Here is a 16,648-nt window from a genome sequence, read left to right on the forward strand (position 1 = left end):
GGCTATATACTTCCTGTTTACCTCTTCCACAATCACCAGGCTATATACTTCCTGTTTACCTCTTCCACAATCACCAGGCTATATACTTCCTGGTTACCTCTTCCACAATCACCAGGCTATATACTTCCTGTTTACCTCTTCCACAATCACCAGGCTATATACTTCCTGTTTACCTCTTCCACAATCACCAGGATATATACTTCCTGTTTACCTCTTCCACAATCACCAGGCTATATACTTCCTGTTTACCTCTTCCACAATCACCAGACTATATACTTCCTGTTTACCTCTTCCACAATCACCAGGATATATACTTCCTGTTTACCTCTTCCACAATCACCAGGCTATATACTTCCTGTTTACCTCTTCCACAATCACCAGGATATATACTTCCTGTTTACCTCTTCCACAATCACCAGGCTATATACTTCCTGTTTACCTCTTCCACAATCACCAGGATATATACTTCCTGTTTACCTCTTCCACAATCACCAGGCTATATACTTCCTGTTTACCTCTTCCACAATCACCAGGCTATATACTTCCTGTTTACCTCTTCCACAATCACCAGGATATATACTTCCTGTTTACCTCTTCCACAATCACCAGGATATATACTTCCTGTTTACCTCTTCCACAATCACCAGGCTATATACTTCCTGTTTACCTCTTCCACAATCACCAGGCTATATACTTCCTGTTTACCTCTTCCACAATCACCAGGCTATATACTTCCTGTTTACCTCTTCCACAATCACCAGGCTATATACTTCCTGTTTACCTCTTCCACAATCACCAGGCTATATACTTCCTGTTTACCTCTTCCACAATCACCAGACTATATACTTCCTGTTTACCTCTTCCACAATCACCAGGCTATATACTTCCTGTTTACCTCTTCCACAATCACCAGGCTATATACTTCCTGATTACCTCTTCCACAATCACTAGGCTATATACTTCCTGTTTACCTCTTCCACAATCATCAGGCTATATACTTCCTGTTTACCTCTTCCACAATCACCAGGCTATATACTTCCTGTTTACCTCTTCCACAATCACCAGGCTATATACTTCCTGTTTACCTCTTCCACAATCACCAGACTATATACTTCCTGTTTACCTCTTCCACAATCACCAGGCTATATACTTCCTGTTTACCTCTTCCACAATCACCAGGCTATATACTTCCTGTTTACCTCTTCCACAATCACCAGGCTATATACTTCCTGTTTACCTCTTCCACAATCACCAGGCTATATACTTCCTGTTTACCTCTTCCACAATCACCAGGCTATATACTTCCTGTTTACCTCTTCCACAATCACCAGACTATATACTTCCTGTTTACCTCTTCCACAATCACCAGGCTATATACTTCCTGTTTACCTCTTCCACAATCACCAGGATATATACTTCCTGTTTACCTCTTCCACAATCACCAGGCTATATACTTCCTGTTTACCTCTTCCACAATCACCAGGATATATACTTCCTGTTTACCTCTTCCACAATCACCAGACTATATACTTCCTGTTTACCTCTTCCACAATCACCAGGCTATATACTTCCTGTTTACCTCTTCCACAATCACCAGGCTATACACTTCCTGTTTACCTCTTCCACAATCACCTGACTATATACTTCCTGTTTACCTCTTCCACAATCACCAGGATATATACTTCCTGTTTACCTCTTCCACAATCACCAGGCTATATTCTTCCTGTTTACCTCTTCCACAATCACCAGACTATATACTTCCTGTTTACCTCTTCCACAATCACCAGGCTATATACTTCCTGTTTACCTCTTCCACAATCACCAGACTATATACTTCCTGTTTACCTCTTCCACAATCACCAGGCTATATACTTCCTGTTTACCTCTTCCACATTCGGTCTCTCTGACTTAATCTCTTTCACTCTCTTTTAAACCTTTTTCAATGCAGGTCATTTCCCTTTTAAATGTTGCTATCTCTTTACATCTTCTGTCTCTGTGGCTTCATTTTAATTTCTTTGTTAATACTTGTGATAATGGTACAGTAGCACTAGTCGTGGTAATGGTTCTCTCTCCAGCTCCCAGCGGTGGCCAGTCGCTATGCTGTCCTGGGGAGCCGGCTGCTCCACACCAACCTGTCCATGGTGCACTATAGTGTCTTCTTCCAGATGTGCAAGGCTCAAGGCATCGGCTTCGACATCAAGGTACGTCCTCGTCTCTGTCCTACCCTGTCACTGACAAGTAACAATATAGTGTTGTCGTTTGTTTTTTTACAACGGCACCTGTGAACAAATTATTTTTTTTAAAGTAAAAAAAAAAAATTGTAGTCAACGTTTTAACGATAGGTTAGAAAAATGAATATGTCAAATCACATGTATTTATAAAGCCCTTCGTACATCAGCTGATATCTCAAAGTGCTGTACAGAAACCCAGCCTAAAACCCCAAAACAGCAGGCAATGCAGGTGTAGAAGCACGTCTGTTTAAATAAACGCAGTGTATTATCGTCTGTGTTGTAGGAAAAACAAGGCACGGTCTTTGTTCTCCATGACAGCTGTGAGCGAAACAGTCTGGGGATGGTGTGAGTATCTTTCATATGAACACACACTAAACACACACTAAACACACACTAAACACACACTAACACACACTAAACACACACTAAACACACTAAACACACGCTAAACACACTAAACACACACTAAACACACACTAAACACACACTAAACACACAAACACACACTAAACACACACTAAACACACTAAACACACGCTAAACACACTAAACACACACTAAACACACACTAAACACACTAAACACACACAAACACACACTAAACACACACTAAACACGCTAAACACACTAAACACACACTAAACACACACTAAACACACACTAAACACACTAAACACACGCTAAACACACTAAACACACACTAAACACACACTAAACACACACTAAACACACACTAAACACACACTAAACACACACAAACACACACTAAACACACACTAAACACACTAAACACACGCTAAACACACTAAACACACACTAAACACACACTAAACACACACTAAACACACTAAACACACACTAAACACACACTAAACACACACTAAACACACACTAAACACACACTAAACACACTAAACACACACTAACACACACTAAACACACACTAAACACACACTAAACACACACTAACACACACAAACACACACAAACACACACAAACACACACTAAACACACACTAAACACACACTAAACACACACTAAACACACACTAAACACACACTAAACACACACTAACACACACTAACACACACTAAACACACACTAAACACACTAAACACACTAAACACACTAAACACACACTAACACACACTAAACACACTAAACACACTAAACACACGCTAAACACACTAAACACGCTAAACACACACTAAACACACACTAAACACACACTAAACACACACTAAACACACTAAACACACACAAACACACACTAAACACACACTAAACACACTAAACACACGCTAAACACACTAAACACACACTAAACACACTAAACACACACTAAACACACACTAAACACACACTAAACACACACTAAACACACACTAAACACACTAAACACACACTAAACACACACTAAACACACACTAACACACACAAACACACACAAACACACACAAACACACACTAAACACACACTAAACACACACTAAACACACACTAAACACACACTAAACACACACTAACACACACTAACACACACTAAACACACACTAAACACACACTAAACACACTAAACACACTAAACACACTAAACACACACTAACACACACTAAACACACTAAACACACTAAACACACGCTAAACACACTAAACACGCTAAACACACACTAAACACACACTAAACACACACTAAACACACACTAAACACACTAAACACACACAAACACACACTAAACACACACTAAACACACTAAACACACGCTAAACACACTAAACACACACTAAACACACACTAAACACACACTAAACACACTAAACACACACTAAACACACACTAAACACACACTAAACACACACTAAACACACTAAACACACACTAAACACACACTAAACACACACTAACACACACTAAACACACTAAACACACTAAACACACTAAACACACACTAACACACACAACACACGCTAAACACACTAAACACACTAAACACACACTAAACACACACTAAACACACACTAACACACACAAACACACACAAAAGGCCTTTTGGGTTCACTTTAACCTGTTCTGTTAAAATGAATGAGAGAGAACCGAGAGTTTTAACTGAATAGGAGAGTGCTGAAGACACACCGCATTCCTTCAAAGGATTAGCATGTCCCTTTTGGTTTAGTAAATGGGAAATCCTCAGCAGTTTGTATGGAATGGGGTTATTGAAGATAACTGTAATCTAATCACATCAATCCTGTGGCTTACATGCTACTGCTGTCAAACTCTTTGTCTGTACACCACAATCTCTCCCCAACGACTGGGGATCAACTCAGCTGAAGTAGCTCATTTAGCTACGACACACACACACACACACACACACACACACACACACACACCGCTGACGACCCAACAGTAGCTGGGATGGACTTGGTCTAAAAAACGTCCCTGGAGTGGACTTTAACCCAAACCGGCCCACCACGACCGCCCCGCCGACGCACGCACATACACATATAGCCACGGGGCGGTTTTTCAAAATACCGTTGAAACTATTTCTTTGACGTTTACATTATTATATATATTTTTTTTAAGCTACTTTTTTAAGTAAATACAGTACCTGCAGTCAACGTGTGCCATTCTTTAGGAGATAAAGCAGATCCCATTCTTCATTTCACTTCTTACCGTTCCCAGTTCCCAGTCACAAGCCTGTTTACAAGCACACGACGACGAGAGACCGTAGCCTTCTGAGTCACTCCCTGTTGTGTTGCCAGGTGATCTACACTCTTACAAAAACGTGTTCTAGAACCTTAAAGGGTTTTTCGGGTGTCCCCGTAGGAGAACCCTTTTTAAAAAATGTTTACTTGTTGGTTCCAGGAATAACACTTTTGGTCCCAAGTAGAATCATTTTGGGTTCCTTGTAGAATCATTTCCACAGAGGGTTTTACATCGAACCCAAAATTGTTCTACCTGGAACCAAAAAGGGTTCTACCTGGAACCAAGAAGGGTTCTATCTGAAACCAAGAAGGGTTCTACCTGGAACCAAAAACGGTTCTCCTGTGCCATACAGATTGCAAAATAGTTGGGAAGCGATGTTTGATGTACCGATTCCATGGTACAGGGTGTATGAGTTGATATATAAAACACCACAAGATTCAAGATTTCGTGCTTTTCGGCTAAAATTATTATTTAGAATTCTTGCCACCAACAAAATGTTGAATATTTGGGGGATAAAGTCATCGAAGCTCTGCAGATTTTGTTGTGAGGATACAGAATCAATAGACCATTCATTTTGGTATTGCCCTCAGGTAGCCTGTTTCTGGTCTCAGGTTCAGGAATGGCTGAAAATGCAGAACATTGATCTAAAATTGACCCTAGAAATAGTACTGTTAGGAGATCTGGAGAAACCGGGTCAGTCAATTAGTAATACACTAATACTCTTAGTAAAAGTATTTATCTTCACGCAGTCTGTAGATTCAATTCGATTAGATAGATTGAAATTGTACGTTAAACATCACAGCATAGTTGAAAGATATGTGTTGCATAGAAACCTGAAGTGGTAGATGGGATGGGCTGAGGGTGACCAGCAGAGATAGATGGGATGGGCTGAGGGTGACCAGCAGAGATAGATGGGATGGGCTGAGGGTGACCAGCAGAGATAGATGGGATGGGCTGAGGGTGTCCAGCAGAGATAGATGGGATGGGCTGAGGGTGTCCAGCAGAGATAGATGGGATGGGCTGAGGGTGTCCAGCAGAGATAGATGGGAGGGGCTGAGGGTGTCCAGCAGAGATAGATGGGAGGGGCTGAGGGTGACCAGCAGAGATAGATGGGATGGGCTGAGGGTGACCAGCAGAGATAGATGGGATGGGCTGAGGGTGGCCAGCAGAGATAGATGGGAGGGGCTGAGGGTGACCAGCAGAGATAGATGGGATGGGCTGAGGGTGACCAGCAGAGATAGATGGGATGGGCTGAGGGTGACCAGCAGAGATAGAAGGGATGGGCTGAGGGTGACCAGCAGAGATAGAAGGGATGGGCTGAGGGTGTCCAGCAGAGATAGATGTGATGGGCTGAGGGTGACCAGCAGAGATAGATGAGATGGGCTGAGGGATGCCAGCAGAGATAGATGGGAGGGGCTGAGGGTGACCAGCAGAGATAGATGGGATGGGCTGAGGGTGGCCAGCAGAGATAGATGGGATGGGCTGAGGGTGACCAGCAGAGATAGATGAGATGGGCTGAGGGTGGCCAGCAGAGATAGATGGGATGGGCTGAGGGTGACCAGCAGAGATAGGTGGGATGGGCTGAGGGTGACCAGCAGAGATAGATGGGATGGGCTGAGGGTGACCAGCAGAGATAGATGGGATGGGCTGAGGGTGGCCAGCAGAGATAGATGGGATGGGCTGAGGGTGACCAGCAGAGATAGATGAGATGGGCTGAGGGTGACCAGCAGAGATAGATGGGATGGGCTGTGGGTGACCAGCAGAGATAGGTGGGATGGGCTGAGGGTGACCAGCAGAGATAGATGAGATGGGCTGAGGGTGGCCAACAGAGATAGATGGGATGGGCTGAGGGTGGCCAGCAGAGATAGATGGGAGGGGCTGAGGGTGACCAGCAGAGATAGATGGGAGGGGCTGAGGGTGACCAGCAGAGATAGATGGGAGGGGCTGAGGGAAGCTGAGGGCTGGTATGTGGAATTGGAGACAAGTGGGAGTGGAGTTGCTGTGTGAGAGAGAGAATGATGGTCAAAGATAAAAGTAAATAAATCAAAGCAAAATAAAACATAATAAAAAAGTACATTTGAATGACTCTGAGGGGCAGTGTGTTTTGAGGGGCAGTGTGTTTTGAGGGGCAGTGTGTTTTGAGGGACAGTGTGTTTTGAGGGGCAGTGTGTTTTGAGGGGCAGTGTGTTTTGAGGGGCAGTGTGTTTTGAGGGACAGTGTGTTTTGAGGGGCAGTGTGTTTTGAGGGGCAGTGTGTTTTGAGGGGCAGTGTGTTTTGAGGGACAGTGTGTTTTGAGGGGCAGTGTGTTTTGAGGGGCAGTGTGTTTTGAGGGGCAGTGTGTTTTGAGGGACAGTGTGTTTTGAGGGACAGTGTGTTTTGAGGGGCAGTGTGTTTTGAGGGGCAGTGTGTTTTGAGGGACAGTGTGTTTTGAGGGGCAGTGTGTTTTGAGGGGCAGTGTGTTTTGAGGGGCAGTGTGTTTTGAGGGGCAGTGTGTTTTGAGGGACAGTGTGTTTTGAGGGGCAGTGTGTTTTGAGGGGCAGTGTGTTTTGAGGGGCAGTGTGTTTTGAGGGGCAGTGTGTTTTGAGGGACAGTGTGTTTTGAGGGGCAGTGTGTTTTGAGGGGCAGTGTGTTTTGAGGGGCAGTGTGTTTTGAGGGAGAGTGTGTTTTGAGGGACAGTGTGTTTTGAGGGACAGTGTGTTTTGAGGGGCAGTGTGTTTTGAGGGACAGTGTGTTTTGAGGGGCAGTGTGTTTTGAGGGGCAGTGTGTTTTGAGGGGCAGTGTGTTTTGAGGGACAGTGTGTTTTGAGGGGCAGTGTGTTTTGAGGGGCAGTGTGTTTTGAGGGGCAGTGTGTTTTGAGGGACAGTGTGTTTTGAGGGGCAGTGTGTTTTGAGGGGCAGTGTGTTTTGAGGGGCAGTGTGTTTTGAGGGACAGTGTGTTTTGAGGGGCAGTGTGTTTTGAGGGACAGTGTGTTTTGAGGGACAGTGTGTTTTGAGGGGCAGTGTGTTTTGAGGGGCAGTGTGTTTTGAGGGGCAGTGTGTTTTGAGGGACAGTGTGTTTTGAGGGACAGTGTGTTTTGAGGGACAGTGTGTTTTTACAACTAATGCCGGTTTGCCTGAGGGGTGGGGTCCATTCTCTTGGTTGTTGGTGCATTGGGGGGTTCTTGGGGGTAGGGTTCATTCTCTTGGTTATTGGTGCATTGGGGGGTTCTTGGGGGTAGGGTTCATTCTCTTGGTTGTTGGTGCATTGGCGGGTTCTTGGGGGTGGGGCCCATTCTCTTGGTTATTGGTGCATTGGGGGGTTATTGGGGGTGGGGGTTCATTCTCTTGGTTGTTGGTGCATTGGGGGGTTCTTGGGGGTGGGGGTCCATTCTCTTGGTTGTTGGTGCATTGGGGGGTTCTTGGGGGTGGGGGTTCATTCTCTTGGTTGTTGGTGCATTGGGTGGGTTCCCGGGGGTGGGGGTTCATTCTCTTGGTTGTTGGTGCATTGGGGGGTTCTTGGGGGTGGGGGTCCATTCTCTTGGTTGTTGGTGCATTGGGGGGTTCTTGGGGGTAGGGTTCATTCTCTTGGTTGTTGGTGCATTGGGTGGGTTCCCGGGGGTGGGGGTTCATTCTCTTGGTTGTTGGTGCATTGGGGGGTTCTTGGGGGTGGGGAATATAATTCATTGTATTTTTCACATTTGGGAGGGGTCTCGAATGGTTGAGGGACAGCTATTGGGGAACTGTGGGTGATCTTGGAGGGTTCGGGTTCACATTTTTTGGCCTGGTGGGAGATCGGTCAACATGCCCTTGAGCAGGGCATTGACCTTGGATGCTTCTGTGTGTCGCTCTGAATGGGAATCTGTTGGATGACTGGTATGATGTAGTCGTTGAGGGGTTTCACTGCAAGTATATTATATGTTTCGGATATTCAATAAATAAATAAATAATTTAAATTTTAAAAAACTGTTCTCCTACAGGTACAGCCAGAGAACACTTTTGGAGTATAGCGACAGGATGGAATTCACAACTAAATGTTTGCCAGCTAGATACAGTGTCTTATTATTTAATGGTCTAAAATGTGCTATATGCTCTGCAGTTGTACATTTGGTTAGCTAACTCAGTAGCTAGTTATCTATCTAGATAAGTGGTTAGCTTCTTGCAAAATCAAGCTCCTCTTGATAACAGAAGAGAATACCCTCCTGGCTATCATTTGTTTTGTGCGTGCAGCAAACTGTGAGTTACTTTTATAACTGTCCTGCAAGAGCTTGTAGCATTTAGCTAGCATTCGCTATGAGATTATACATGTACTTGTTAGCATTTAGCTAGCATTCGCTATGAGATTATACATGTACTTGTTAGCATTGCTAACAATCGAATTACAGAGGCTCAGTGGGGTTACAAAATAGCGCCCCTTGTGTTCAGTGCCGGTATTATCGTTTCCCAAGGATGGCACAAGGTCGGTTTGAAGGTATGACTAGCCCTCACCCACCTGGACAAAAGGAATACCAATGTGAGAATGCTGTTCATTAACTATAGCTCAGTGTTCAACACCATAGTGCCCTCAAAGCTCATCACTAAGCTAATGACCCTGGGATTAAACACCTCCCTCTGCAACTGGATCCTGGACTTCCTGACTGGCCGCCACCATGTGGTAAGGGTAGTCAACAACACAACTTCAACAAGCATTTCTCAACGGCTGTCCATGCCTTCCTCCTGGCTACTCCAACCTCGGCCAACAGCTCCACCCCCCCTGCAGCTACTCGCCCAAGCCTCTCCAGGTTCTCCTTTACCCAAATCCAGATAGCAGATGTTCTGAAAGAGCTGCAAAACCCGGACCCGTACAAATCAGCTGGGCTTGACAATCTGGACCCTCTATTTCTGAAACTATCCGCCGCCATTGTCGCAACCCCTATTACCAGCCTGTTCAACCTCTCTTTCATATCTTCTGAGATCCCCAAGGACTAGAAAGCTGCCGCGATCATTCCCCTCTTCAAAGGGGGAGACACCCTGGACCCAAACTGTTACAGACCTATATCCATCCTGCCCTGCCTATCGAAGGTCTTCGAAAGCCAAGTCAACAAACAGATCACTGACCATCTCGAATCCCACCGTACCTTCTCCGCTGTGCAATCTGGTTTCCGAGCCGGTCATGGGTGCACCTCAGCCACACTAAAGGTACTAAATGATATCATAACCGCCATCGATAAAAGACTACTGTGCAACCGTCTTCATCGACTTGGCCAAGGCTTTCGACTCTGTCAATCACTATATTCTTATCGGCAGACTCAGTAGCCTCGGTTTTTCTAATGACCGCCTTGCCTGGTTAGCCAACTACTTTGCAGACAGATTTCAGTGTGTCATCTCGGAGGGCTTGTTGTCCGGTCCTCTGTCCTCTGTATGGGGGTGCCTCAGGGTTCAATTCTCGGGCCGACTCATTTCTCTGTATATATCAATGATGTTGCTCTTGCTGCGGGCGATTCCCTGATCCACCTCTACGCAGACGACACCATTCTGTATACTTCTGGCCCTTCCTTGGACACTGTGCTATCTAACCTCCAAACGAGCTTCAATGCCATACAACACTCCTTCCGTGGCCTCCAACTGCTCTTAAACGCTAGTAAAACCAAATGCATGCTTTTCAACCGTTCGCTGCCTGCACCCGCACGCCCGACTAGCATCACCACCCTGGATGGTTCCGACCTAGAATATGTGGACATCTATAAGTACCTAGGTGTCTGGCTAGACTGTAAACTCTCCTTCCAGACTCATATCAAACATCTCCAATCCAAAATCAAATCTAGAATTGTCTTTCTATTTCGCAAAAAAGCCTCCTTCACTCACGCCGCCAAACTTACCCTAGTAAAACTGACTATCCTACTGATCCTCGACTTCGGCGATGTCATCTACAAAATGGCTTCCAATATTCTACTCAGCAAACTGGATGCAGTTTATCACGGCGCCATCCGCTTTGTTACTAAAGCACCTTATACCACCCATCACTGCGACCTGTATGCTCTAGTCGGCTGGCCCTCGCTACATATTTGTCGCCAGACCCACTGGCTCCAGGTCATCTACAAGTCCATGCTAGGTAATGCTCCGCCTTATCTCAGTTCACTGGTCACAATGGCAACACCCACCCATAGCACGCGCTCCAGCAGGTGTATCTCACTGATCATCCCTAAAGCCAACACCTCATTTGGCCGCCTTTCCTTCCAGTTCTCTGCTGCCTGTGACTGGCACAAATTGCAAAAATCGCTGAAGTTGGAGAGTTTTATCTCCCTCACCAACTTTAAACATCTGCTATCTGAGCATCTAACCGATTGCTGCAGCTGTACATAGTCCATCGGTAAATAGCCCACCCAATTTACCTACCTCATCCCCATACTGTTTATATTTATTTACTTTTATGCTCTTTTGCAAACCAGTATCTCTACCTGCACATGACCATCTGATCATTTATCACTCCAGTGTTAATCTGCTAAATTGTAATTATTCGCCTACCTCCTCATGCCTTTTGCACACAATGTATATAGACTCTTTTTTTTCCTACTGTGTTATTGACTTGTTTATTGTTTACTCCATGTGTAACTCTGTGTTGTTGTCTGTTCACACTGCTATGCTTTATCTTGGCCAGGTCGCACTTGTAAATGAGAACTTGTTCTCAACTAGCTGGTTAAATAAAGGTGAAATAAAAAATAAATAAATAAATAACAAATCTGCCACGCTGATCCTCAACACTGGGGCTGCTCAAGGGTGTGTGCCCCTCTCATGTACTCCCTGTTCACACATGACTGCACAGCCAGGCACGACTCCAACACCATCATTAAGTTTGCTGATGACACAACAGTGGTAGTAGGCCTGATCACCGACAACAATGAGACAGCCTATAGGGAGGAGGTCAGAGAACTGGCAGTGTGGTGTCAGGACAACAACCTCTCCATCAACGTCAGGAAGACAAAGGAAATGATTGTGGACTACAGGAAACGGAGGGCCGAGCCAAGCCCCCATTCACATCGACGGGGCTGTTGTGGAGCGGGTCGAGAGCTTCAAGTTCCTTGGTGTCCACATCACCAACAACCTAACAAACACACCCAACACGGTTGTGAAGAGGGCACGACAACGCCTCATCCCCCTCAGGAGACTGAAAATATTTGGCATGGGTCCCAGATCCTCAATATATGTTCTACAGCTGCACCATCGAGAGCCTGACGGGTCGCATCAGACTGCTGAACACTTGAACAGGACTGACCACCTGCACTCAACTTACTCACAGACACACACACACACACACACACACACACACACACACACACACACACACATCAAAAATGCTGTTACCAGACTCTTATTATGATTGCTAAATATTGCTCAGTTTATACACTTTTATTTTTTTATTTTAATTATTTTAATTTCACCTTTATTTAACCAGGTAGGCCAGTTGAGAACACCTTTATTTAACCAGGTAGGCCAGTTGAGAACACCTTTATTTAACCAGGTAGGCCAGTTGAGAACACCTTTATTTAACCAGGTAGGCCAGTTGAGAACACCTTTATTTAACCAGGTAGGCCAGTTGAGAACACCTTTATTTAACCAGGTAGGCTAGGTGAGAACACCTTTATTTAACCAGGTAGGCCAGTTGAGAACAAGTTCTCATTTACAACTGCGACCTGGCCAAGATAAAGCAAAGCAGTTCGACACATACAACAACAACAGAGTTACACATGGAATAAACAAAACATACAGTCAATAATACTTACCCCCCCCCCCCCCCCTCCCAATCCCTCCTTCCCCAAAACCGAAATGTACATAAATTGTGTCTTCCTGCTGATACATTTTTTTTCTTCGATTCTGCTGAGACGTTTACTTTACGTTGGTAATCTTTTCTTATATTAGTTCTTATTGTTGTTGTATTGTCCAGAAGGAACCTGTCGCTAAGCATTTTGTTGGACAGTGTCTACTATGTGAATCCCAACATACATACAACTAATACAACTTGAAAATACAGTGTCTACCATGTGGATACCAACATACATACAACTAATACAACTTGAAAACACAGTGTCTACTATGTGAATCCCAACATACACACAACTAATACAACTTGAAAACACAGTGTCTACTATGTGAATCCCAACATACATACAACTAATACAACTTGAAAATACAGTGTCTACTATGTGAATCCCAACATACATACAACTAATACAACTTGAAAACACAGTGTCTACTATGTGAATCCCAACATACATACAACTAATACAACTTGAAAACGACAAGCCGAACGCGGTGATTGGTGTGATTGTCCGCGCTGGCGATCGTTAGTGAAGTGGGTTTTGTCCATTGTGTCGTTAACAGAACCGTCGGTGACGACCTCCAGGGAGCCCTGATGACCTTCGCTCGTAACCTGTCCGTCATCCATCAGGAGATATCAGCTCCCAACATGCAGGGAGAGACTAACTTTAAGGTACACTGTTAAATGAGCTGTAACAACCTCACAGTTTGCAGCCGACGTGTGTTATTAGCGCCGTATTGTGACTTGATGAACAATTTATTAGTGGTTCAGGAAGTGCACTGCAGAACTTATTCAGTGCTTTTCAATAAGGAACATGTGGAATTGGAATGTTGCTTTACTTTCTGAACTGACTGGAATTGGAATGTTGCTTTACTTTCTGAACTGACTGGAATTGGAATGTTGCTTTACTTTCTGAACTGACTGGAATTGGAATGTTGCTTTACTCTCTGAACTGACTGGAATTGAAATGTTGCTTTACTTTCTGAACTGACTGGAATTGGAATGTTGCTTTACTTTCTGAACTGACTGGAATTGGAATGTTGCTTTACTTTCTGAACTGACTGGAATTGGAATGTTGCTTTACTTTCTGAACTGACTGGAATTGGAATGTTGCTTTACTTTCTGAACTGGCTGGAATTGGAATGTTGCTTTACTTTCTGAACTGACTGGAATTGGAATGTTGCTTTACTTTCTGAACTGACTGGAATTGGAATGTTGCTTTACTTTCTGAACTGGCTGGAATTGGAATGTTGCTTTACTTTCTGAACTGACTGGAATTGGAATGTTGCTTTACTTTCTGAACTGGCTGGAATTGGAATGTTGCTTTACTTTTCTGAACTGACTGGAATTGGAATGTTGCTTTACTTTCTGAACTGACTGGAATTGGAATGTTGCTTTACTTTCTGAACTGGCTGGAATTGGAATGTTGCTTTACTTTTCTGAACTGACTGGAATTGGAATGTTGCTTTACTTTCTGAACTGGCTGGAATTGGAATGTTGCTTTACTTTCTGAACTGACTGGAATTGGAATGTTGCTTTACTTTCTGAACTGGCTGGAATTGGAATGTTGCTTTACTTTCTGAACTGACTGGAATTGGAATGTTGCTTTACTTTCTGAACTGACTGGAATTGAAATGGACCCCTGAGTTGTGAGCGTCTACAGTTGTAGACAGCGTGTTTGTTCGTGAACTGTAAAGCCTGTTCCTTTGTGTTTACCTGCAGGACCTGATTAGAGACATAGAAGAGGTTTTGGGAATGACCGTCCAGAATAAAGCCCAGGTGACCGAGGGAGAAGAGAGGACTGCTGCTGTCGCTGTCCGGACTAAACTGGACTGACCCCCCCCCCCCCCACACACACACACACACACTACTAGGATGACTTAGTCACTTTAACGGAAGAAATGCGATCATTTCAAACCCTATTATCTATTTCTATATGTATTTCATAGAGTTTATCATACTTACTAGGGACAAATACATTATTCTATCCTTGGACAGCTGTGAACTCTGTTATTGTGTGATTGTTCGAACTGTAACCTAAACACAATCAGGGAACAAGTTGTATTTAGAGCTAAAAACATTTTTACAAATGATTTATTATAGATTCAAATATGCATTTAATGTAGAGAGTCATTCATCAAAAAACTGACCTTAGAAACAGAAATAACAGCAGAAGGTGAGTGTTGAACACCCATCCATTAAACATGTTGGATTACATCGTGAAAAACAGTTTGACTGCAGGATTTATCATGCAGCATCGGTACAACGAAGCCGGCGGTCTGATCGAGGCGTTATAGGGTCAGGGGTCAGAGGATCCCGGATAGGTTAGCACCTTGAGTTGAAAGTTGATCGACAAAAAAACACAAGGTTTCCAAACTCTGACAGAACGGACACGAGACTCTATGGAGCAGCGATGTCTTTCTCTTCAGAGGAGACCCGTTGGCCAAGTACGATAATACACAGACTTGTTAGGCTCATTTTCCTGTGTTGACAAGCTAGCTTGCTAACTAGCGCTAGCTTGGTGGGCCTAATATTATGCAGGTGCCATAAGCTAGCTAGCTAGTTAATAGCTGTGATCCATTGCGTGACAGAAGTACCCCGGCGTATACACCACATCTTCCTCAAAGTTGTCCTGTTTCCGATACACCACATCTTCCTCAAAGTTGCCCTGTTTCCGATACACCACATCTTCCTCAAAGTTGTCCTGTTTCCGATACACCACATCTTCCTCAAAGTTGCCCTGTTTCCGATACACCACATCTTCCTCAAAGTTGCCCTGTTTCCGATACACCACATCTTCCTCAAAGTTGTCCTGTTTCCGATACACCACATCTTCCTCAAAGTTTCCCTGTTTCCGATACACCACATCTTCCTCAAAGTTGCCCTGTTTCCGATACACCACATCTTCCTCAAAGTTGCCCTGTTTCCGATACACCACATCTTCCTCAAAGTTGCCCTGTTTCCGATACACCACATCTTCCTCAAAGTTTCCCTGTTTCCGATACACCACATCTTCCTCAAAGTTTCCCTGTTTCCGATACACCACATCTTCCTCAAAGTTGTCCTGTTTCCGATACACCACATCTTCCTCAAAGTTGCCCTGTTTCCGATACACCACATCTTCCTCAAAGTTGTCATGTTTCCGATACACCACATCTTCCTCAAAGTTGCCCTGTTCCCCCGAGGCACAATGGAAGAAAGGACAGGCTGCTTCCTGCAGCAACGCCTTCAACCAACGACCAGTTTTGGACGGTTCAACTTCACTGGGCGGTACAGGGAGCCAACTACCAGATGCTGAGGACGGGCTGCTTCCCCTTTATCAAGTAACAAAGCACAGCCACAAAGCACAACCTGGGCTTTAAAGACAAGTTCTTCAGCGTATTTAAAGTCATCAATTTAGGTCAGTGAGAAAAAGCCAAGGGGGGACTGGTGACCTCAGCATACAGGTGAAGTCTGAAGTTTACATACACCTTTCGCCAAATACATTTAAACTCCGTTTTTCACAATTCCTGACATTTAATCCTAGTAAAAATTCTCTGTCTTAGGTCAGTTAGGATCACCGCTTTATTTTAAGAATGTGAAATGTCAGAATAATAGTAGAGAGAATTATTTATTTCATCACATTCCCAGTGGGTCAGAAGTTTACATACTCAATTAATATTTGGTAGCATTTCCTTTAAATGGTTTAACTTGGGTCAAATGTTTCGGGTAGCCTTCCACACGCTTCCCACAATAAGTTGGGTGAATGTTGGCCCATTCCTCCTGGCAGAACTGTTGTAACTTAGTCAGGTTTGTAGGCATCCTTGCTCGCACACACTTTTTCAGTTCTGCCCACAAATGTTCTATATGATTGAGGTCAGGGCGTTGTGATGGCCACTCCAGTACCTTGACTTTGTTGTCCTTAAGCCATTTTGCCACAACTTTGGAAGTCATTGTCCATTT

The 16,648-nt window shown here is 44.2% G+C and overlaps 1 protein-coding gene across 4 annotated transcripts in view; it reads left to right on the forward strand.

The window, feature by feature from the left end:
• iqch (IQ motif containing H) overlaps positions 1-14,701 on the forward strand; it is a 111,516-nt gene extending 96,815 nt beyond the window's left edge. For all 4 annotated transcript variants that reach the window (XM_036968629.1, XM_036968627.1, XM_036968630.1 and 1 more), the window contains 4 exons: positions 2,076-2,201; positions 2,515-2,576; positions 13,270-13,378; positions 14,429-14,701. In XM_036968629.1, coding sequence (XP_036824524.1) covers positions 2,076-2,201; positions 2,515-2,576; positions 13,270-13,378; positions 14,429-14,542 — 411 coding nt within the window. In that variant the 3' untranslated portion in view covers positions 14,543-14,701. The remainder of the gene's footprint in view (positions 1-2,075; positions 2,202-2,514; positions 2,577-13,269; positions 13,379-14,428) is intronic.
• The last annotated feature ends 1,947 nt before the right edge of the window (positions 14,702-16,648 follow it).

This window comes from Oncorhynchus mykiss, chromosome 30, assembly GCF_013265735.2.
Source record: "Oncorhynchus mykiss isolate Arlee chromosome 30, USDA_OmykA_1.1, whole genome shotgun sequence".
NCBI lineage: Eukaryota > Metazoa > Chordata > Actinopteri > Salmoniformes > Salmonidae > Oncorhynchus > Oncorhynchus mykiss.